A 24,961-nucleotide genomic window follows, 5' to 3' on the forward strand; every position below is an offset into this window, starting at 1 on the left:
GGGCAGGGGCGCCGCGACAGACCCCCGTCCCCTCGCCCCAAGCTGCCTCTCGCCAGGCGGGAGCCGAGCCCGCGGCTGCGCAGACCCGGCGCGGAGCCCGGCAGCGGCAGCGCGGTGAGCCATGGCACGGCCGCCCCCCGGCACCGGCCCCAGCCCCGGCACCGGCCCGCACGACGTGGCTCAGCGGGTCCAGGGCGCAAAGGGCAATTTCTGGGCCTTTTTCCCATCCACCTCCCAAAGAGATGACAAAAAGAAAGCTTTCAGCCATAGAAAAGCCACCAGGGGACAGACCATTTGTTTTATATATATTTGTATGTATATATATAGAGAGATATTTATATATATATAGATAGAAGTGGGTTCTTCTTCTCTCATGTAAAAATTCAAAATACAGTTTTTACTATTAACAATCTGAAGTGTAAATGTACAAATTTTTACTGCTAAGCAAAAGAAAAACAAAACCAAAGAAACAAACAAAAAGAAACACACAGAGCAAGAGAAAATAAAAGAGAAGATAGAGCTGGGCTTGGGGAGCCCTGGGCGCCCGGGGCACAGGCACACACGGAGACCCTCGGGGATCAGACCGCAAGGCAGAGACCACAAAGGGATCCAACCCACCAGCGCCAGATTGGCAAACTTTTATTTCTCTTTAAAAACCATCGCATCCACCTCTCCGGGGCAGGGAGGGAAGGGGACAGGGGTGGCGGAGGAACGCCTTTCCTCGGAAAAGCAACCCCTTCCGCGTAGGCAGCTGCCCGCCGCCCTGCCCCAGCCCGCAGCGGCCCCTCGGTGTCCGGGCAGGGCCCGGCCGCCACCCTCGGCAGGGGCGCGAAACGAAACACAAGCAGCACGTAGTGGCTAGCTGTTCGGCGGCCACCCAGCTCCTCCTGCCCGCTCACTGAAGCCACGGTGCACGTCCAACCTCGGCGGCAGGTCAGATGGCAACCACGCGACGGGGGTCTCTCGCACCGCTCGGCCCCCAACGACTGCCAAACTGGAGGAGCGCTGGGTGGCTAGAATCTAAAGCAGATTTCAAAACACCTCATTAAGCACACACACAAATGAAATCCTCACAGTGCCGGGGGAAGCAAACATGAACCAGAGGGTGTTTAGAGCTTTCAATGTCTGTGCAAAGCAAGGAGGCTGACGGCTGGATTTCCCTTTAGTGCGTATTCACTCTCTTTCACCCTGCTTTCAGCCTTAGGATACCGCAGGGTCCTTGGGCTTGGACTGCTCAGTCCCTGACAAGAGAGAGATGGTGGGATCTTCCGAGTACTCGTCTCCATCCGTGAAATATGGCCCTTCCCCCAGCTCAAAGAATATTGGCAGGTCTCCGCTCCCCGTGTCGACAGCGCTCGAGTCCACCAGGAAGAGGGGCTGGGCGGTGTAGTGCACCAGCTGCTTCCCTGCAAAGAGAGAGTTTGCACGAGGGTAGCGCCTTTCGGCGGGAGGCAGAACGGGCCGGGCAGAGGGCTTGCTGCAGCAGCCAGCTAGCTGAAAGCTGAGCAGAAGAACGACAGTTACAGGTCTCAGAGTACCTGCCCATACCAACTGCTTCCTCACCACTTGCGAGGAGCAGTGCAGAGTCCTCGCTGTTTAACCGATGAGACACCGGGACTCAGGTGAGGCCCTCTGGCAAATCAGCCGAGAACAAGAATTGGACCGTAGCAAGGCCTCGCTCTCAGCCCACTCTCTGGAACGTGCTCTCTCTAGACTGGAGAGGCACCAGTGAGTGACCGATGGCTTTAATGGGCCTGCCGGGACAGAGGAAGCACAGGGAAGCAGGCTGTGCGACTTATCAGAGCCCAAGGGCAGGTGCTGGGTTGGCACCAAGAGTAAAGAGCAGCACCATGGTAACACATGCAATTCCATGTGTGCAATTCCACACACAGAAATATGTATTTTGGGAGCAGCCCAAATGATCTTGCCACAGCCGGGATTCTTGTGCTACTGGGTTGCTAAATACCAAGCCGGCCACCTTGTACCTGTGTCCGCTGTGCTGGCCTCTGTCTCAGTAGGTTTCTGCTGTTCCTGGGATGAAAGGAGATCCTGAATCTGCAGGGAGAAAACCTGGGTTGGTAACTGCATTGCAGAGGTCAAATGCGCACGGAACCACGCAAACAGAGGGAACGGTTCGCTCTGTGCCCACCTCAGGAGCTAGCACACAAACTGCACAAAGAAAGCAGTGGTTTACACCTCGAAGCCTCCCTACTCAGAGGGAGACATCCTCAGAGTTGAAAAACGCCTGTGACTCAGAAGGTTGTCACTGACCTACTACAGATCCAGATGCAGTCTGCTCAGTGCGCTCCGATGCCCAGGTCGCAAACGTGACTGATACGAGCAGTTCTACAGCACCGAACTCTACGGGCCGTATGTGGTTTCACAGATCATCTCTGCTACAAGCAAAGGCTCTTAACTGCAATGTTCCCTTTGATCACAGCGTGGAGCGACCCTACGGGTCGGGATCCAGGGGATCCCGAGGGAGCCTTCCGGAGACACCTGTAAGGAGCCCGGTTTTATTGGAAGACTTATTGCTAGTAGAAGTTATGAGAGGGCTGCTGCACACACTGGTAAGCTGTCAGAGTGACCCAGGGTGAGGCAAACTAAGACACAATTCTGTTTCACATCTCTGCCCAAGAGCGAGACTGGGCTGGAAAGGGCAAGAAGGGAGTGTTAAAATAAAGGGAGAAAAAAGCTGGAAGCGGGAGAAACCGCTCTGCTCCCCTGAGAAGCTCTGCTAGCTGAAAAGTCCGGAGGGAAACGCTGCTGCTCGCAGAGCTCACGTGCCGCCCGGGAAACGCTGCGCTGAGTCTGCTAGCGCCAGGCCTGGGCAGGCAGCTGAGCTGAGATCAGGACTCTCCACCCGGGCCACTGCGAGGACAACACCTTCACAGAGACTCCCTCGTGGGACCACTCTCCCTCTCCAGTTTTACAATCACCTAATAATCTTGTGGCTACTACAGCAACTGATTTCATGGAAAAGTTTCCTTAGCCAGTATTTAAATGTATTTTTAGCATTGATTTTACTGCTTAGCAACTGGTACTAAGCAGACCACTTGTGAACACACAGGTCTTCAGAGACCATCTGTCCACGTTTTAGGAACCCTGCAGCTGAACCTGCACCCAGCACAGGGGTGTTAATAGTGCAAAGGCTGGGTGAAGACACAGCCCGATAAAACACCCCTCTCAACATTATGGAGAAGAAGCAAATACATATACAAGTGACCTTGATCCAAACCCTATGTGAGCTGAAGAGGTAATCTGTGAATTACAACGGACTCCAACTAGGAGTCCTTCAGTAAATCATACTTCCAGATTTTCTATGGTGTAACTATAAGCTCAAAGCTGGGAAAATCCCAACATGAAGTAATTCATTTCTGAATTACTGAATCTTTACTGCTCATGTTCTCTCCCAAACCCCACTAATCCCTTGTCCTGTTCTCCCTGCTGAGCCAGGGCCAACCCCAGCCTCTGGCTCTACCTAGCAACTGCTCTAGTAGAGTCTTGAGTCTGTAGGAAATTTGGTTAAACAACTTACAGGGTAGATATTTGTCTGCATATGTGTAAAATATTACTCTGCATCTTTGCATTTTCCCACCCCTCACCCTCTTTTTCCCATGAAAATCCAAAGACCTTGGTTCTTGGTTGGCTATCATGAGCCTGCATTGTACCACTGGGCAGTAGGAAGGAGTAAAAAAGTAAGGAAAATGCCCAGCAAATGACAAGCACTAGAGACACTGTAGAATTATTAACTGCAAACTCCTCTTTTGTGTTTCACCAAACACGCCAGAAACACTCCAGGGCAGGGGAAGGTGTATCCCAAAGAGCTCAGGGGAATTGTTTCACTTAGGGAAAACCTACAAGGACTCCAAAGGCACATTTCAGAAAGGGAGATTAGAGAGGAGCTATCCCTGCTTCCCCTGCTCCATAATATCAACATTAACACCTTCTTCCCAGGCACCCCAGGAGCATGCTTTGAATGACCTGTGGGCCCACAAGGTCCTCAACAAAGAAACGAAAATTGGGCTTTCCTGTTTCGCAAAAACTTTCAAGATGTTTCCTGTTCTGCGCTGGGGAAAAAACAAGATCCCTTTGTATTTTTTTCAGATTAAGAAAAGAAAAAGAGAGGGAGAGAAGGGGTTAGAAACTAGCTGAGAGACGCATGCTCAGTTTACCAACTGGAAAAGGAGTTCCCTCTTCTGTCTGATTTGGACCTGATTCATCCTCTGCACTCACAGAAATTACCTTAACATCCAAGGTTTTGTTTATCTTGGTCTCCCTCTCAATTTTTCCTCAAGGAGTTGTTGCACTTTGTGCAAATATTGATATGTTGCCCCACAGCTGGACCACGCACTCAGCTGGCAGAACACCAGGGCTCAAGTTACTGGTCTGCATCAAGGCAGGAAAATGGACTTGGCTCTGCGTCAGCCCAGGAGCACTCCAGGCATCAGGCTACTCTAAAGGTCTGGGACTCTCTGTTTTTGACCATAAATTCCACCTTGCTGCTCCAATGCTTTCTCAATGCAGCCATGAAATGCAGCATTTGACTAATCATCATTATCTGATGAAAAAATCATTTTATCAGGCAACACTGGCTCTTGCAGAGAGAGCCTGTATTTAGTTCCTTAGATAGTATTCAGTGCTGATGATATGGAAGTAAATAAAATAAATAATACAGCACATGATGGAGTTTGCCTTGAGAAAACCTCTTGACAAGTTAAGAAAGTCAAAAGCAGGGTTTATGGAAACCACATGCAGCTCTATAGGCTTCAGTGCAATTCCATGTTCAGGGGGCAGAGCTCGCATGAGAGATGGAAGTCTCAGCACCTAATTAACTGAGTATGAATGATGAAGTAGCCCAGTTCTCTGTATGAGCTGCTCAGAGAAAGCCACAGTGCTAATTGAATTATTTCCCCCCGGTGGCTCCCCAAGCCCTCGCAGGGCTCTGCGTTCCTCCTTTCTCCCACATTCCCTCCCTTCGGGCTGGGGCTGGCCTGGACACTCTTCAGAGCCTGTCAGAGCCTTCCTTTAATCACATGGAGAGTTTGCTGCAGAACAGCAGGACACACTTCATTCTGGCAGCTGTGTGTGCATGGAGGGATTTTTAACAGCTACTCACACTGGCAAGGCTGCTGTCCAGGTCGGGAAGGTTCATGTCTGTAACCGTCATTGAAGGGCTAAACAGCTGCCAAAGGAAAGAATGATTAGTGTAGGGAAGGAAAGCAAACCCAGACGTGCTGTGGAAATTCATGGTTGATGCTACCGTGGTCCATCTGCCATTGCAAGCCACATGCACATGGTACTGCAAGACGCAGCTGGGGCCCAGCTCCTGGAAGGACAGGCAGGAGGGAGGCGATACTCACATCTAATAGTGCGCTTGTGTCTACGCTGAAGCCGTGTGTGGTCAGCATCGTCTGAAGGTTATCCAGATTGGAATCAATGGTATCCAGATGGTCACTGAGTTCATTCCTGCGTAAAAGACAGACAAGCACGGACAGTCAGTGCTGAGAAGGCCCTCCCAGGTTCTAGGCTACTAAGGGGACTTTGTCAGCCCAAGGAATGCAACCCTCCTATAACCTGAGCAGAAAAGCAGAGCTGGGATTCCTGGCTCTTTGCACAGATGCCAACTCCAGTTGCCAGTGAGCCCAGATGTACTGATATAACACTTAAGTTATTCTTTCTCCTTCTCTCTGCTTAGTCCTTGGGCTTGAACTTAAGAGACATTTCTTGGACTCTTCCAATTGAGAGGCCTGGGGGCGAACAACTCAGATGAATGAGACACAGTGAATTTCTTACAAGCCCTAGGACTTTTGCAAGCCATTTAGATTTTGTGGCTATGGTGCTAGGTAACCACCAACCGCTATGGGCTGACAGGGATTTCAGTGTAGCTCTGCCTTTGCAGTAAGTAGCTTTGGACCCTTTCTTCAGCCCAAACTGTTTGCTACATCCTATCAGTGACATATGACAAAGAAAGGTAACAAACCTTCTCTACTGCAAGACCTGGTTTGGGGGAAAAATTTCAGAGACCAATGCTAGCCAGAGAAAACCTTCACAGCGGGACTGGCAATGGGGAAAATCTCATTTGTTCACCAGGAAATGCAGTTTCTAGTAACAACACAGGGAACTAAAGGTGCTTCCATTTACCTGGGGGAACAAATCTTCCCACTGCACCCTGACATGCACACAATCCTGCACAGCTCCTGGTAGTACCAGGAACTACACAGCTACACAGCGGGGCATGGGGGAAGCACAAAGCTCCCACATAAATCAGAGCTCACTTCTTAGTGTGAGCTCTCTGTTGCAAGCAGCAACAGCTCCAGATAAGGACTAAGAGTGGAATTCATCTCAGCTAAATTAGTAACTGAAAACAGATACCTTGTCAATGCCAGGCTCCCTTTATCATCACCTGGAAACTGGACACTGCTGAGATGGACAGGCACTGAAGTGCCAATCCCCCAACCAAGGCCCTGGGACAAACAAGGCCAGCTCAGACGACATGGCTCGTTCCCTTCTACAGCGCTCTCAGGTAACACTGCGAACTAAAGTGGATGCCAGAGAGTAAGCAGTCCTGGTAAGGATTATTTTTGACCGACTTAGACTTAGGACTGCTAGACTGAACTCCAGAGAATGGTCATGTGGACAGCAGAAAGATAGTAAAAGTTGCAGAGGCAACGATGACATGTGGGAACTGACTCCATGCTCTTTTACTCTCTAGCTCCATCGTGTTCATGGCATTTCAGAGTAACAGAAGAAAGTGGATGCCATAAACCTCATGGTGCTACAATGATGTAGCATCATGAGGCTCTCTAAAGACATTATTGGGAAGAAGAGTCAGTTTTGTAGTGCCTCAGGGTCTGACCTACTGCCCTAGTGAAAAGCCACCAAATTTGGCAAAATTAGCAGCAACAGGTTCAGCTTATCATAATGTCACTAGTTCTGGCATGGCCTCATGTTTGAGCCACCACGTTCTCTGACTTAGGAGGACTTTTTTTTTTGGCTACTGATAGTGCTCACAACGGTACTAGTGGTGTAGGTCCCACATAGGGAAAACCAGTACTGGTGGCTGAAGAGGAAGTCATTAGAGAGGCACAGCTGCATGCACCCAAGCATGAGGCAAACACTGAAGCAGCAGTCTTCAGTCTCATGTGAACTAGAAAAATGTGAAGAAGCTACTTCTCCTGTTCCATGAGGGTCTGTACTTGCTGTAGAGTTTGCCCATCCAAATAACACTGCCACCAATATCCTGCAGAACAGCATTTCTATGATTACCCCTTTGGGGTGCATACTATCCCAGAGCCCATGCAATGCTGCAGACACCTGACTGCAAAGGTATGTATTCTAACGTAACACCAGCAGCTCCAGCATCCCTCGCCTACCTAGTCACCTACAGGCCCAGTGCATCCTGCATGAATAACTGTGGCTGGCCATATCAGAACTTCATGGCAAAGTCTCTTTTGGATTCTCCTACCCTAGGACACCACCACGAAGATCACAAAATCAAGACTTTTTTGCTATTGCTGTTAAACACCTAAAGAGGCTACAAGGTGACATCACAGTTAAAAAAGCCTAGCAGTAGAAACGAGTATGTTGCCAGAACAACAAATATACTCATTCTGGGAATACTGTGCTTGAGGCCACAAGAAAGCTGGCTGCAGACGAAGCCCATGAACACATTCCTGCCTTATGTCTTCAGTGCACGCAAGTGGGAGCTGCAGAGATTTGTAGTTCTTTTTTAGAATTAAGATATACAAACACTCTGCAAATAAATTACTCATCCAAGTTTGTGATTTTAAATGACTTCTGAAGTCCTTACTGCACAGCACCTGAAATGTTCTGACAGATTTAGAATATTTTCAGCAATTCTGTAACTGGAAACTTCCAGTATTGTGGAATGGATAAATTTCCAGCCAAGAGAGCATTAGAAACCACAAAGCGTTACCTGTGACAAGCTTCTCTGTTCATTCCTGAGAAGATGGAGTACAGGAAAAGGTATGATCCAGATCATGCAACAAGAGGCTTTGGGGTTAGACTATTAACAAACTCCAGATCTTCAAAGCAAGTCTCCTTGCTTCTTTGCATAAGGAAAGAAGGGAACTGAACCACCATTTTCAATGTTGAAATTGCACTTGGCAATTGCTGTCCAGTTCCCAACACTGCTCACAGGTAAATCTACAGCCATGGATTCAAATCATAGGTCAGGCTCTGGTTGTGCTGAGCTATATTCTACATCAAGCTAGGTTTGCCATCAAATGCTCACAGCAGGGAAGAAAGAGGGGATATGACTCTGAAATAACATAATTTTGCTCAACTTCCTAGGTGCATTGCAGGTTAAAGTAAGAGGAACCAATGTCTGCAGGGAAGATCAGAGAGAGGTTGCTGCATAAGACACTGAGATGCAGGGAGTTCCAAGGACTCCGTAAGATTTGTGTTTGTGTCCTTCAAGGTCAATAGCTCCAAGGAATGGCCTGAGACAAAGGCAAGGAACAGAATGCAAGACAACCGTCCTCCGTGGCGAAACGGATCAACACCTTCTCTTCAAAGATACTGAATACTGATATTCCACCAAAAGGATTTTATGACCCCAGCAGTCCACAGAAGAGCAGAGCAAACTTTCTGGAAATAAAGAAACTAAAAGTAGCACACTAGATACAGCATCTGCAATCCCTATAGAACTGAACTGCATTAACTGTGGAAAGAGACAGGAACTCTGACATGAGGGCCCCAACAAATCGCTGTAGGAGATCATCTAACTAGTATTAGGCCCTACAAAATAACTGCGGAGTTCCTGGGCAATGTGACAGACTCAGGATTGAATACACTAACTGACCCCAAGTATGCACAGGGAAAGGAGGACTGGATACATTCTGGAGCTAAAGAATAACCCTATCCTAAATGCAACCCTCAGATGTTTCTTTAATGCAAGTTCTGGCTCTGCTTCCCTGTCACACTCTCCATCCACATACTCAGTAAAAACAGTGCATCTTCACCGTAAACTCTGTATCTCAATCTATTTTCTGGCTGCCAGTTACCTCATAAGAATAACAAATCTATGCTATGCACCACACCTCACTTGAGCACCACTTCCTCGGTTCCCATGGGCAGCCTCAAAGACCACGTGCTATTGCGAGACCCCTTGCTGTCTGAGTTTCCATCTGATGAAGTGATGAGAGTTAGTTTGTGTGGTGTGGTCTCTCTTTGTGTGGGCTGTTTTACAGCCTGAGAAGTAGCTATGTAAAAATAGCACCTTCTTACTCAAAAGACTTACTCTCTGTGGGTCTGCCTCAGACTTCAATGTACTTTCTTTTTCAGCAGAAAGATGTGTTTAATACTGATGCCCTAGTGGCTCTGGACGGCGTGGGAGAGGAAGCTAGATTATGCTGTGCCCACCATACTGCCAGGGAAGCCTTGACCACAGAATCTTTATTATAACTTATTGAGGCAGTGCAAAGCATGTGACTTGTATCCTCCTCCACTGGGAACACGCAGAGCTGGCAGTGAGGAACAGCAGCTTTTTAGTGGTGAAAAGACACATTTTGATACGGACATCACCGAGAGAGAACTCCATCTGCCAGACCATTACGAGGCCTCCAGAACTGGTCCCTGCTATAACCGCAGCTGTGTTTCACTTGGCTAGCAGCTGCACATGAGCCTAGTCAATACTCAGCACCACGCTCTAGCCTGATCCATGGCCATGGTGAGAACATCTTTCCCAGTTAGGGTCTGGAGTTCTTGTGGAGCTACCGAGCATGGTTCTTAGACCTCCATCAAACATAGTCAGTATGATAGCGAGGGGAAGCTTCCGGGGTCCCTAATACCTCCCTAGCAGAGCTGCTGGTTCTTCTGAACCTTAACAACTATAGGGTGCTGGCTACTTCCTAGAAACAGCTGGCTGGATACTAGACATTTCTAAGCAATAAACTACCTCCAGTCTTCTGATTTTAAAGCACTGGGAAGATGCACAGAACTGTTTTTGTTCCCTGTACCACTTTCCTTTTCAAACGTGCATTGTCTGAAAGCAAGAAGAAAGAGCAGATTGGCGTGATTATCATGTTTATACAGGATAAAGGCAGTCCTCTGGACCCTGCAGTCTCTTCAGAAAAAGGTCATCCTTTTGTTATGTGTTTGTATCCAGGAAATGGGCTTGTTGTGTAGGACAGCAGGCCCCAGGTTCCACCAGCTTCCAATAACTATGGTGCGAACTAACAATTCCTATGAGGACTTCCTCTGACAAACCCCCTTGTGGAGGAGACATCAATTTAGAAGTGCATTTTAGCCATCAATTTAGAAGTGCATTTTAGCCCAAGACAGCACATTGGTTATGAATTATTTTGTATGCTAGCAAAAACTACATAAGGGCAATATCTCACAGAGTTTTTCCTAGGCTTCCACTATCAGCCATGTGGGAGAGAGGATACTGGCCTAGACAGATCTTTGTCCTCCTCTGGGATGTTTTTTCTTATGGAAAAGCTTTATTACTATAGCATCTTGGTGCACAGTCAGGTTTTGCAGTGGGAAGTTTCATTGTTCTGTCATTACCAAAAGAAATGGAGAATATATCAGAAAAATCATTTAAGCCCTGAGCTCCCATCACATTTCAATGAAACACTTTATTTCTTAGGTGTGTGAATTCCATGCTGGCAAGAGCTACTAAACCAGCAGCTCTCAGGGCTGAAGTTTCCATTCACTAAAAACAGGTACAGCATGGACAACAGCAAAGCAGACCTCCCTCCATTCCCTGCCAAGACCACCTAAAAGGATAAGAAGCGATTTAGCCTCTGCTGGCCGTTCAGTACTTTTACTTGCTGCGTTGAGTTGGCCAAGAAGTCTGCCACTCAGAGCCAATTTTCAGAGCGAGTTTTTTTCTTGTCGATATGCTACCTATAACGTCACGACTGCTGGGAAAGCTGACTTCAAGGCAAGGACAGCTCCCTGTTTAGTGCAGTATTCCTCTGCTCTCTTGCCCAGAATTACGCTTGGGGACAGCAGGCTATTGAAATGCTAACCCTTGCTGTGATCTGCAATGAAGTGAGGAAGAGGAAGAACTGGGGCAAAGACGAGTGACCTCTGACATCTGCGATGTGCGAGTCAAACTGAAAAATACAAACAGAAAAGGATACTAGATTCAAAAGACTCACAATCAGGCACTTTCAGGAATGAAATGTTTGTTATGTTCAAAGGCAAGAACAATTAATCAACCATGCTCCTGCACTTTAAGCAGCGTGTTATGTGCTGCACTGCAGTTGTGTTGCTGCAGTGCTTCTAAAGCAGGCAAGCAGTTTCAGGCTGGCAGAATTATTATTAACAACAAAAACATACAAATAGAAACAAACAGTCCTGCAAAAGCAAGTGAAGACAGCACAGCTCCTTTACAGCATAGCCAAGCACAGTCAGAAGTTTCTCAGTAAGACAAACTATTTCTGATATGGTTTGCTACGTTAACTGCTGTAGCATGGCACTAACACGCGGATCACAGTCGCTGTCACCTCTAACGTGGAGCCGAAGCCCTGGGGTAACACAGGCCCTGGCACACAGTGCCCTGCTCACAACGACAGTGACCTGTGACTCCATGGGACACAAGTCATATTAACAAGGTAGGTAATAATGTTTTTCAGTCTGTCGTGGGCTTTGGCTCTTGAAATGTGGCTAACATAGGTCCACAGGTGCATAACGTTTGGGCAACACCGTCAAGCTTTTCCATGCAAGCGTGTGCTTTTATGGTCTGAATCTCAGTACTATCACCTTGTGCTAAAATGCTCTTGGTCACATGTAGGTAATTCTCAGTTCATATGAAACTCCCCTGGATCCCTTCAAAAGCATTAAAGAGGCACCGCATGCCATGACCTGCAGCTTTATGGGCTGCTCTTCAGTAAATTTGAGAATAACTGAAACCTGCTTCATATGATGAGAAAAGGTATCACTGAGACTTCTAGGTAAGGATGCCTGGGTCAAGTGAGCAGTTTGGGCTCCCTGTTGCACCTTAAAGTCATCTACTATCAGTACCCATTTCCCTTATCACATGATCTCCGAAGAGTGAGCAAACTCCTCGGGATTGAACAGAAGCCTCAGGGACAGGGTGCTCAAGTGTAGCGCACTCTCGGTACAGTGCACGTGGCATGCTAGAGCACGCGGCTTGTGGGCCCCAAAGTTCGAGGAGCGAGCACTGAGCGGCAAGCTCTGACCACAGTGGGGGGCACACGGACAGGCTGTGTCCCTTGGCACAGGATGCTCTGACGGAGGGTCTGGTGCAGTCCTGGGAACATCATAAACAGTGTGCTACCCATTTAAAACAGCGCATTGCCGATATTTCAATTAACAAGTCATCCTTTCTTCCTGCTCAGTATATCTCAGTGTAATTCATGCTCTGGTCACGCCGCTTTCCACTGGGCACATACGACTGCCAGTAGGCTTCAACTGCTGCTCTACTACAAGTAGATGCATGGTAGTTTCAGCTATATAGGAAAAGAAGCCAAGGCCTTGACTTGCCAGGAATGCTGACCCCCTCCTCTGATTTTTTATCACTCTGACTTAAGAGGAGACATAGTGTTCAGTAACTCTGAGCAAAAATGCATGCAGATATGCTGAACACAAAGCTAGTACCATCCAAACCCAGGTAAGAGCAGAGGCTTGGCTTTGTTCTTATTATTCACACCTTGCTTTAGAATTCTCTGGGGCAGAGACAGATTTTCTGTTAAATAGTTACGCTCTGTCTCGTGCCACAGGCTGTTGGCTAGTGTGGACTGCCACAGTATGCTACAACTCTTCTTTTACAAATTCATGTGGCAAACATGCTCTAGGAGCTGGGAGGTGATACAATATTACTACACGGCTGGGAATCTTTACTGGCCAGATCCCTTACTTTTGTAATGCCCTTTAAAGAAGCAATGTTTTTTGCAAAATGCTGGAGCACCAGAGGAAGTCCTTTCTCTCATGTAACTCCAGGAAGCTCTCTAGGATGAACGATGGAGCTTGCTCTCCGCAGGGGCAGGGGCAATTGTTTTCTGTATCCTTTGGCTGCTGCTGCATGGTCTGCAAGACAGACCTTAACAATTCAGAAACACCCTCTGCAGCACTCCTTTCATTTTTATTATCCTTTAAATGGCAAGTTTCAACTTCTGATGAGCTGCACTGTAAGATTTTTCTCTTTCTAAGGACTGTAGGTATCGGTGAAATGGATTACAGTGCTCTGGACAGATCTATATAGGTGAAGCTATAGACAAAATCCTCCTACAAGGCCGTGAGGGAGAAATAAGCAGGCATTTCCTAACCCCATCTGAGAAAGGTGTAAATGCAGCTAACATTGTTCCACTGCCCTGCCAACAGGCTGTAGTCCTTGCTGTGGCAAGGCTGCCTTCAGCTGTCTCTGCACTCACTGTAGAGTGTTAATGGAAGAGTGATTCTTCCACAGGTTTTGTCCTTGTTTTCATGTAGAACTACGATACACCGCAGCTCAGAGTGATGGCTAATGCAGAATTCATTAGGAGAGAAGCAAAGATGTCACAACATCACTACCTAGGGTGCATGAGTCCATAGGAACCTTTTGTCTAAAAGACAAAAGAGCTCTCTCCTGCCTCCTGGGCCGCTGAAACTAATTGCATCTTCCCCAAATTGCTTTCATACCTCAAGGACAGAAAATCTTTTCAGGTATTCAGAGGGAATATGTTAACTCTGATGCTCTGTTTTCCCCAGAACACATGGAGAACAGGATGTGGCTGAGATCTCAGCTTGGTTGAGAGAGAAGTTCTTTATAAATTGATATGTACAAACAAACGTCTAGCTTTTCAACACTTGCAATTACAGATGCGAGCACTGTGTGGTGATAAAAGACGTAAGACTACACATTTGCTCCCTAAAAGAGTCACCCATCAACCTTCAGCCTGCCACTCACCGAGTCCCTCCTCACTTTGATGCCAGCTGTGTCTTATTGAGCGAAGAGGCTGAGTGGGAGAATGTATTTACCATGACTAGAACTAGGGAGTGGGAACAAACAATAGTTTAATGTGAAGCTTCCTCTCTTATTTACTTGGAAGGCAGTTGGGACAGGCAAAAGCAGAGGACAGTGTAGGTGTAATGTCACAGCGCATGTTGTTAGAGCAGTCGCGTGGCAAAACGCTGCCCACAGTGGTTCTAAGCCTTATGTTGAGGTAAACCCACTGGGACTACAATTCCTAGCAAGCAATACTGGAAGCTGCTTGCACTGTATGTCTGTCAGCTGCCTTTGGACTCCAAAGCCAAAGCAGAAACTTTTATGCTGTGAGGATATGCTGGGTTGATCCTGTGCTGGGCCCAAGATGAAATACACCTAGTTTTACAGTGATTCATTTCTATACTGGAGGAGCAGACAACTTGAACAAGCTCCTGTTTAGCACCACTCATATTCTGGCATCCCAGTCCATGTGTCATCTAGTAGCAGGGTTTTGGGTCCCCTACACAGGAAGTTGCATTCTCTGTATGTGGTCAGGAGATGGGCTGTACTCATTGCTTCAAGCAAAACAGGAACAAGAGAGCAAAATATCAACCCTGGCACTTGCAAAGAGCCACAGGCGAGTTCCTCGGACAAACGACCACGTTCGCTTCCAAAGCTGGCTGGAAGCCAGGTTACTTGCATCTTTAAAGCTTCACAGTACAGAGCGGTGGCATGGCTGGCAAGATCTCAGCTCGGCCAATCTCAGCACGGAACTTACTTGTCGAGGCAGGCAACGCTGAGGCACTTTTCCTGGGGCTGAGGCTGTGTGGTGCTGTCGCCAGTGGCAGCAGTCGTAGTGCTGGGTTCATTCTCCTGCAGGATGGAGTCAATGAACGTGGAGGGAAACAGAGGAGTTTCAACAGCAGGAGGGTTCCCAGGGCTGGCCTCCTCTATCTGGGGGCTGCGGGAAGGACTAGGGGGCTCTTCTTTGATACGGACCACAGGACTACTCCTTAGAGAAACAGGAAAAGAATGGTAAAAATCTTGCACTAACATTCTTGATTTCTAAGATCTGCTTCCACTCAGCAGGACAAAGATGCTCTCTCCTGCTCTTGCCTTTCTCACATACAAAGCCTCCAAACAGAGTCAGCTACAAAGATGATGTTGAAGGAGTACGTAAATATTTCTTCTCTGATTCTGATCCTAATCAGCTCCCCTACCATGAATGCCTTGTGCTGTTACCACAATCACAGCATATTTCCTGTGGCTACAGGTCTGGAGGCTGCTCAGTTCAGGGCCTGCTATGCAGTCAGTTTTGTACTGCTTACGTTACTGTGAGGAGGATGATTTCACCCCCACCACCAGTACAGTTAAATCAGTACAGCTTTTGATGTGGACTGTCTTAGCTAGCACAAAACAGCTCAGCATATACCCTTCTTTAAAGTCACCACTGAGACATGTATGACATAATTATCACCATACCAGAGGCCGCACGGTCCATTCCACCAACATAAGTGGAATAACGCCTTTGTGCAGACAAAGCCTAGGATTAACCCTTTGCATAAGCACCCAGGCACTTTGAGGCGCACCTTTTTTATGAGAAGGGAAGATGGCTTCTTCGGCCAGCCCTGATTTTGCAGATGGAAATCCCTTGCCACTCAAACTCACTGATTTAGGGGTGTAAGAGGCTCAATTAGTTCTGCTGGAAAGGACAGCAAATACAAAAGAACAGAGGAAGGCCCATTAAGCAAACATATGGTCTATATTTAAGAGTGAGTGTTCCTGGCAGAAGGTATTGAAGGCAATAAATGGCATTTGTGGGTGATTCAGCACCTCAGGGGAAGTGCCAATGCCAGGAATAACCTATTAAGGGGGAAGAAGAAAGGAGTCAGCAGACCACAAGGTGCTAAAGAAAGACGGGCACTTCTCGCCCAGGGAGGCTCAGAAAGTTCAAGAACCTCTGATGTTTTGCTGGAATGGGGCTGCAGGGAATATGGGCATGACAGCCACAGGAACGATGCAGCGAGAGGCCTTTACTGACAGCATGCTGGTGCTGGAGGCACTCAAGGCTGAGCATTACCGGTGGTGTCTGAACAAAGCTCTCACCTCTGCTAAGGCTTATACATCTGGAAAGCTGAAAAACACTGCTGTTGGGTGCTGGCTGAACTGTATTTGCTTCAGATTCTCAGTCTCTTCTTCCCCTTGCTGTCTGGGGATAGACCTGTCAGCATTATCCTCAGAGAAGCAATCACTTGGGAATATAGCTGCTCTCTATACCACCTCCTCTGTGCAGCAGGCTTATAAGGGCAGGGCAAAATTAAGCCTTCTCCCAGATCTTGATAATTTCACACAGCTGAGTGGGCAGGCCAGGGAGGATGGCTTCCTTGTGGAAACAGCACTGTGACCCCTCCAGGATAGGTTCACCTTAGATAGGGGAGGCAGAGGAGTGGATTCTGCTTGTAAGGCTAACCAAACACAGGATTAAAGTTAATCAAAAACAAACAAACAAAAAAAAAAAAAAAACCCAAGTCTGCTGGGTATGCAGTATCCTGAAGGAGATGATGCTGACGGATGGGTCCAACTTCCTGCAAAGTCCTGGTAAGATAAGCAGCATTAGGTCATAACAGCGTGAGCATCCCCTGCCCAGGAGCTGCAATGTTTTCCAGCTGCCACTCACTTGCAGAGAATATCGTTTGTAATAAAAGAGGCCCAATGTTACACTAATGTTTGTCTACCCAGCTCACTGGGAAATACATTCTCCTGATGAAGACGACTCAAGATTTTATGAGAGTAACAGAATACCTTTCATCGAGGCTGCCGCTGGGAGATGCCGAAGGGCTGGACTGGGCTAGCTCTGTCACGTCAGAGATAATCGGACCAGAGTTAGCTGAAGAATCCGGGGAATACAGATTGGAGCCACTATATGCTGGGGAAGAAGCCTGAAATGACAATCACAGCATTTGTGATGTAAAGCACTAGGCACGTGCCATACATGGTCCCACATATGGGATAGGGAGGGGGAGGAGAGGCATCAAAGCACTGCAAAATCCTGACCCACCCAGAGCAATGGGGAACTCCACACAGAAGCTAATAATACAATATTGCCATATTGCCAACCCCAAGCACTGTTAAAAGAACAAATCACACTTCTGTCCCATAAACTTAATTTTCTTAAAGAAATTTAAAAAGTTAAAATATTGGATTCTTTTCCATCCAATGTTTAGACTTTTAAAAGCCGAGATTTTCAGCTTTTTCCTCCCACTAAATGACTTCATTCTTTTATTCTTAGATGAAAGGTAAAATTCATACGGCTAAGACCTAAAAGAAGTAAGAAATGTAAGATTCCCACACTGATAACAGCACCACAAAATGGTTGCATTTTGATATCAATCTTGCTAAGCAGCAAACCAATTGAGAAGTTTGAATGAACCCTAATCTCATCTCCTCCTTGTGTATCAGCATTTTTCAGGTCGGAACACAAAGAAAACTCCAGATTAGAATTAAGGATCAGACTGCAGTCATCTGATGCACATAGGGGTGTTTGAAAACCAGCACGGACATGGAGAATGCAGGGTAAAGGATTCTGCTCAAATTCCCCTGATGCCCTTTAGCTAATGCCCTCTGAGCTAAGTCCATGATCTCACTAACTCTCCTCCTTCAAAGCTATCTCCTGTCACTTCAGACAGCAAATGAGGATTAATACTGAGTGATAGCCAGAGAAAACCCTAGTCCTTACTTACCTTTAGATAAATATTTGACTGACTCTCCCTTAATGCTTGTCTGTAATGCATGCTGGCACCAGCACCATGTTCATCTCTTCACTGTTTAGTACAATGAGACCACAGTGCAGACAGGGCCCTTCAACTCCCTCATAATTAAAAAATACCATATAACAACAAAAAACCCTTCCATTTTGCTGCATGCCAGGTGCCATGGTATACAGGGAGATGCAGAAATATTCTGCAGACTCCCTGCCCACAGGCTCACCTTGAGAGGTCGGATCCCCGAACCGTCTGCATGTGCCTCGTAACCTGAACGGTCAGTGAGGAGGCTGTACGGCGAGTGGGAACACTTCTGCCTCATGCATTTCTGCTCACCGTAACACACTTCAGTAGAATAAGTGGGCACTGGTTTGAAACTTTTGTAAAATGAGAAGAGCAAGCTCTGCACAGCATGTATATGGAGAAATGCATAGAAGACAGCATCCTGTCATTTGTAACACATTTTTACGCCCTGTTCTGGACTATGACTTTTGGGCTATCTACTGTTTTTGCAAGTCTTGAGCAAAAAATGGCATGATTACGTGGATGTAGTTATACAGATGCAGAATCACTGTGGACGCAAAGGGCATTTTGAAGTAGTGATACAAGATCAAGTCTCAGTGAGCGGCACAGGAATGATCTCAGTTTTGTCAAGGTCAGGACTGCCCATGCCTCACCTCCACTAAACTCCTACGCCATGTTAACTGCATTGATGTGAAAATACATTTTTCATCCACAGTAAAAGCAGGGACCATGGAGGTATCAGGAACCAGTGTAATTTGTTGGCAGATCACTCTGAGAAACTGCCCAACTATCATTTTTTAGTTCTCTTTGGAGCTGAAAGTCATAAACACTTAAGTTTGAGAAAAGATGACCACCTGTGTTTCTCATAATTAGGACAATCCTGTAATACCTGGAAAAGCTCCCAGTGGTTCTGCATAAGTATTTGCTGCATGCAAGAATAAAGGCACTTTTTAAAAAGAGATCACAGGATTAGAAGGGAGCTGGAATGGGAACACAGAGCTTCCACAGAGGGTGGTCTGACTGCAGGAGAGCTCTTTAATGGGGCTTAGTTATTTTGGTTCTATGCTAAAAAATTCATCAGGATCACCTTGGCACATCAGGGCAGTTTGATGTCAGGAGCTAGTGGCTTAAACTCACTGTCCCTAACAGAAGTCCCCTGCACAGCACAGACAGGAACTGTTACGTGGAATTGGGGACAGCCTTTATTTTGCTATAAACAGCAGTTATGAAAGCTTGGCTATATCCCTATCTGTAAAGCCTTGCTTCTGGAGTACAGCATTGCCAGGATAGGATCAGCATAAAGAAGAATTTGCATTCATATGACAGCTTTGGCGAAGAAATACCAGCTGGCTTCCCCATGTGAGGTAAGCAGGGGTGCCACCCGCTAAGACAGAGGTTCTGAATTTAAGTGGGGCAGTCTCCCAGGGCACACACTGATATGAGCCAAATAAAAGCAGAGTATCTAAAAGGAAAGCATCTATGTCAAGACATGAAATTTAATGAATTAGCATAGGCCAGAGGTGATGAAAAGCAAATAGTGACCAAGCATATCACACCTCTCCTATCGGTAATAAATGCAGAACCAACTTGCTCTCTTAGGGAGCGTACGTGGATGCGGCTTTTTAGCTGTTAAAGGACAGGATGAGTCTTCCAATTCTCACAGTAATGTGGAGCTCACTGCATGGGACCTGCACTGAGGTATGAACGGCAGTTTTCTGCATGCAAAACATGATGCAGTATCATGACAGCAGGGTTAGCAGACCAAAAGGGAAATTCCAGTATAAGAGACCTTATTCCATCACTCTGGCTGACGAGGCCAGGCAGAGACAACATGCACAGGCCTGGGAGTGATAAGTCTGTAGCTCATCCAAAAGAATTCAGGGCCAGCGTTAATGGGTTTGGAAGACACTCCTTGTGTTCTTTGGCCATTGAACAGTCATGGGAAGCAGCACATCAAAAGGCGTATAAGGAGGATGGGGGAGGAAAGACAGAAACTCAAGATTCCTGGGATCCAGCAGCAATTTGAAAGACAGCCCAGAGCACACATTTACAGAGACTCTTCCTATACTGCCATACCACCAGGACCCACAAGGCTACTTCCCACAGGCACGCACGGTGGGGGATGCACCCTGGAGCTAGATAGTTCTCTAGCTGCAGGGGATTCAACTACAGCAAGGAGGCCAAGGTTGAAACAACATCGACATCCAATTATGAACTTGTTTCTTCTGGACTGTACATTGACGACACCTTGCAGGAGATTCCTTCACCTCAAAGGTTACTGCCTGTTCTCTTATCTAAAGGCTTTAATACCACACAACCTTACCTAAACTGGGGATTATTTTGTGCACAAGTACCAGCTGGCTTTGCCTCACTCCTCCCACCTCACAACCTGACTCACAATTCAGCTCTGACCATGTAAGCCTTCCGCTACTTCAGGCCCATGCCTTGACCATGCTCTGACCCCAAGTGCCTTTACTGTCCAAAAGCTCTGCTATCCAAAAGCATAGTTCTTTAGAGCATAATACTGATCACACATTGCCACATGTTAATTAGGCAGTGTGAGTATATACTTAGCAGGGATTGATACCAAATGCATTTTATTTATGACAAAAGCAAAACATGGATCAAGTCAGCATATGTAAGCTAAGCAAGGAACCGCTTCAATCTATCTCTGCTTTCAAATTCAGATAACTCTTTGGTTGATTTGCAAGCCAAATGCTCAGCCCCATTACAACCACCTCTGAGAGTTACTTAGCCCTGTTGGCTAAGCTAGAAAGCAGATGTCACTCTAAAATATTTTGCCAAACAAAACAAAGAGGTTCTAAGCAAACTGTTGTACAAAGGCATGACCAGCTGGAGAAGCTCCTAAAATCAGCCCTTCCTCACAAAACTGTGCCCTCTTCCCCCTCTCCAAGGCCAGGCACGCATGGCATACTTACTGTGTATGGGGATGAGCCATGAACATGCTCCAAGGAGTACTGGCGACTGTATTTCGGCATGGAATGTGCTGAACTGCTGTCGTTCAACATCAGGGGACTGCAAAAGAATCCCAAACATCACAGCAGTTACCATACTGCTGATACCAGGTCTCAGGCACTACCTCTCCCCAGCCCCCAGAACTGGGTCCCTGCACACACCTCAGGGGCCAATATAAAACTGCCTCCAAGTCTGGAAGCCCTGGAGGGGCACGTGACCATGGTGGGTGGTTGTGTCAGTGCAGCAGAGCAGGCTGCCCAAAGACAGAGACCCAGTGACGAGCCCCTTGCCTAAATTTCACAAGCCTATTGAACAGAAATGTAAAACCTCATGGCCCTAGAAAACAACATTTTAATTCCTGGTCACTTCCTTCCACAGGCCTGTATTGTCAATGTTCTGCCTGGCTTCAGTTTCTCCATGGCCAACTGCTCCAAAGATGGATTACTTGTGGTCAGCTGTGACACAATCACTTCTGTGGCCCCTTTCATGCTCTCCAATACTGTGGAGGGACTCTCTGTCTTTATGAAATGAATCATTTCAGCATGTCTTGGACATTATCACAATATAAACCACTATCACCATTAATAATAATGAAGCCTGCAGTGCTGTCTGCCATATGGTGCTGCCAGGCACTGTTCAAACACAAAAGGACAGCCTAGCAACCAGACAGGCAACACAGGACAAGATGGGGGCAGGAACAGCCATGCAGCAGAGTAACTGCAATTTCATACATGAACAAGTGCGAACAGTCAGGGCAGTGAGGAGCCCATCTCACAGGATGAAACTAGAAGAGCAGGCTTCGGTTCAGCCCAGTGGAGTGTCAGATGACAGACAACAAGAGAACCACCTATAAAAGCTTAAGAGGGGGGAAAAAAAGTGCTACAGCACAATCTTGGGACAAAAGCAAGTATTAACTGGCCAAAAAAAATTAACCTGGAAATGTTCTTAATCACTTAAGGCACTTAAATACTGAATGGTCACCAAATATAACTAGCAAGGGGCAAAAAGTCCCCCATAGTATATTTGAAGACAGACATGATTAGTTTATGAAGATGTCACAACAGTAGCCTGTGACAAGAGACTAGTCTTCATGGTCCAGGGATTCCCTTTCAGTATAACGGCAAAAATGTCATGACAGTGCCAAGATACTATTTTAGTTGTGCAAGATCCCAGGCCTTGCTTCATAGGTTGCAATCTCACATATTACAGTGGTTGGGTGTGAAGTAGGTACTGCATCGGCTTATGTGGCCTGTATTGCAAACTCTTCTTGATATCAGTTGCATAGCAGTGTTAGCTGTTTTTTGGCTGGAGCAAATACTTGAAGGCTCACATGATCCCAATGACCGCTGTCCAGTCCTACCCCACTGGCAAGGCGGCTACAGAAGACAGATCTGGGGGACCCACTCTGCTGATCCTCTCTTTATTTTCTCAGACAGGGAATCTTTATCTGGGTGTAGAAATGCAGACTTACATCTTCCTCTTCACCCCGAGAATACGGTTGGATTGCACCAATGAAATCAAAAACTGGATAAGCTGTGAGGAGAAGAAAGAAAAATCTGTTATGATGTGCACGGTGACTTGGAAAAGCAAAGATATGAACAGCTCTGGAACCACTTGTTCCCTGTGTTCAGAGCAGGGCCAGAGGAGGGGCACAGTGGGAGCACGGCAGACTACTGACCACAATTTTAAGCACAAAGGTGAGGACTAGGGGTAAAAAATATTTTACACTGCAATACTGCCAGCTAGAATTTATTTTCTGCCCATCAGCTTTCCAGAATCCCAAGATATCAGGAGGAAGTCACAGTGATCAGAACCGTTCTTAAACAGAACTTATACCTCTGCACTCCCCCAATCCTGCAAGTACCAGATCTGGTCACTACTTCATCACATACACTAATATGACAGCATCCCAATCCCTCCACCTGCAAGACCAGGTTTTACCTTATTGACAACTTTCTGCTGCTGAGCATGCTTCTGCCTCAAGCTGGCTACTTCCCTCCACAGTGCCTCATTCTCACTGCAAGAGAAGAGAAAACCATCAAGAAAAAGTGCAGCCTCTCAGGCAGAGCACATAAAGCCTGGGGCAAGTTGGAAAACTGTGGCAGGGGACTTGCCGACATCTCCAGATACTGGCTCATTTACAACCTCCTGGGGCTGTGGGTGAAATTTTATTCGTTAACTTTGCTTTGCCATCATTTTAACTTGCAGCAGAACTCCAGAAACAGCAGATATTCACACATGGGCAATAACAGAGCCTTACCCAGAGAGAGCAGCTCACATCTGCTAGAAGCCATTATCATGCCCTTGTGGAAAGGACCCTGGTGAATGAACTCAATCTCCTTGATCTAGCCCAGGTGCACACAGGGTGGGTTATAAATTGGCTTCTCTAGAGACAGGGAAGGGAAAGGCAGAGGAGGAGCTAGCTCCACACCCAGGCAGAGATCTGGGCTGAGCCTGGTTTGAGCTCTGCCTGTAAAACCTTCATGCTGAGGAGCTGCAGGCTACCTGCCCCCGAGATTTTCCCCTACAGCATCAATTACCAAACTGTACATACTTTTTAGAACCTTGTATTTGCCTTTTCTACACAGGTAAATCAAGACAGCAATGAGTCGTTTTGTGTATTCAGTGAGTACAAAAGACAGTCGAAAAAAGAGCAACAAAGCTGCAAAATTTTCTCTTATTCTTAAAGCTACTAGAGATCCAAGGAGCTTATAAGTCAGGTAAGTGTCCCAGTTAAACCATAATGACTGCAGCACTGATATGATCTCAATGCCAGACAGTTGCTCTGCAAGCAATCCAGCTGTTTAACCCTTTTTTGGATCCTCCCCAAGCCTTTGTGGAATCTGTACTACTGAAACTGCAAAAATCTCATTTTTTTTAAATGCCTTTACTTTTACTTCATAGATTTTCATTTCCACAGGGCTCAGAACCAGCCGTGACAATGTGTCAGAGGCTGGAAGGTTTTTCCCCTGGACTTCAGAATCACAGGATGGTTGCAGTCAGCAGGGACCTCTGGAGATCATCTAGTCCAACCCCCCTGCTCAGCAGGGTCACCTAGAACACGTCAGACACGGCTGCATCCAGGCAGCTTTTGAGTATCTCAGAGAAGGAGCCTCCGCAACCTCTCTGGGCAACCTGTCACCCGCACAGGAAAGAAGGTGGGAAGGGAGGAAGAGGGTGACACGCAGCACGAGTCCGCCCAGGAACGGCTCACTTGCAAGCTCCTGCCCGCGCTCCGTCACGGCGCAAGGGCAAGACGAGCCCTCAGCAGAAGAGAGAGGGAGCCAACGACGGGAAGACGGCGTGCAGTCTCCCTCTCCTTCTGCAAACAGGCCACCCCTCGCTCGTCGGTCTGCTGCCGGCTCCGACCAGCGAGAACGCTCCCGCTCGCAGGCGGCCGTCGCGCCGCGCCGCGCTGCGCTGTGCCGTGCCGTGCCGTGCGGGCTCCCCACCGGCTCCGCGGCGAGCGCCCGCGCTTCGGCCGAAGCCCAAGGGCCCGAGGCTCGGCCGAAGCGCGGCGGAGCAGCACCGAGGGGCCCACGGGGACGGGCAGAGGGCGAGAAGCAGCTGGATAAAAGGCCCCCGAAGGGTTAAACGGATCTGAAAGCAGCAGAAGAAGCTTTAATACTTTCTTTAGCATGCTGTTTTATGAGGCAATTAAATGCTGGTGAGGAGTTTACAAGGGCTAGTTTCAAACATTTCATTTCAGGAGTTATTAAAAGACCTTTGAAGTGTTTTGTTTACACAAAATTTTATGGAACTGCACGAACCGGCCCCGACTCTGCACCTGCCTCTCCTAAAAGGCCGCCGCTGCGCGGGGGCTCGGCAGCCCGGCCGCGGGCTCGCGGGGAGGGCGGCCGCCGAGCGCGGCCCAGGTCCTCGCGGGCACCGCGGGGCCCCGGCCCGGGCCCCCAGCGCCGGCAGGAAGGCCGCGGCGCCGACGATCGGAGCGAACGGGCGCCTTCTCGTGGGAGCGCGGCTCTCCGGAGCGCTCAGCGTGCGGGCGCGCTCCTGCCGCAGCGACCGCAGCCAAGCGCGGCCCAACATTTGTTATCTCCCGAAGCCAGAAGAGATGCTCATTTATCACAGCGGCTGTGCAAGGGTCCTCGTGAGAAGCGTCCATCCTGCTTGGAAAGCAGTCTTTCTAAAGGAGCTTTAATTACCAGTGTGCATTCAGGAAAGTGCTCTCCTTTCCGATAAAATTATGCTGGGTAAAAGCCATGCTTGACTTTACAGCTAACAATTTTTGAAATAGACTGTTATTTGCTATCCAGTATTTTGCAGTTTAAACAGAATG

The 24,961-nt window shown here is 47.6% G+C and overlaps 1 protein-coding gene across 4 annotated transcripts in view; it reads right to left on the reverse strand.

The window, feature by feature from the left end:
- Positions 1-623: 623 nt before the first annotated feature.
- HSF1 (heat shock transcription factor 1) overlaps positions 624-24,961 on the reverse strand; it is a 75,594-nt gene continuing 51,256 nt past the window's right edge. Inside the window, exons 5-14 of one of the 4 annotated variants that reach the window (XM_062570739.1) lie at positions 22,606-22,681; positions 22,136-22,197; positions 20,628-20,724; positions 16,706-16,842; positions 14,682-14,915; positions 11,004-11,090; positions 5,364-5,469; positions 5,120-5,185; positions 1,986-2,055; positions 624-1,406 (exon numbers count right to left, since the gene is read on the reverse strand). In XM_062570739.1, the coding sequence (XP_062426723.1) occupies positions 1,201-1,406; positions 1,986-2,055; positions 5,120-5,185; positions 5,364-5,469; positions 11,004-11,090; positions 14,682-14,915; positions 16,706-16,842; positions 20,628-20,724; positions 22,136-22,197; positions 22,606-22,681 (1,141 nt within the window). In that variant the 3' untranslated portion in view covers positions 624-1,200. Of the gene's footprint in view, positions 1,407-1,428; positions 1,502-1,985; positions 2,056-5,119; positions 5,186-5,363; positions 5,470-11,003; positions 11,091-14,681; positions 14,916-16,705; positions 16,843-20,627; positions 20,725-22,135; positions 22,198-22,605; positions 22,682-24,961 lie in introns of those variants that run through there. The other 3 variants (XM_062570743.1, XM_062570742.1, XM_062570740.1) reach the window with 3 other exon arrangements.

This window comes from Rhea pennata, chromosome 2 (genome assembly GCF_028389875.1).
Source record: "Rhea pennata isolate bPtePen1 chromosome 2, bPtePen1.pri, whole genome shotgun sequence".
NCBI classification, from domain to species: Eukaryota; Metazoa; Chordata; class Aves; order Rheiformes; family Rheidae; genus Rhea; species Rhea pennata.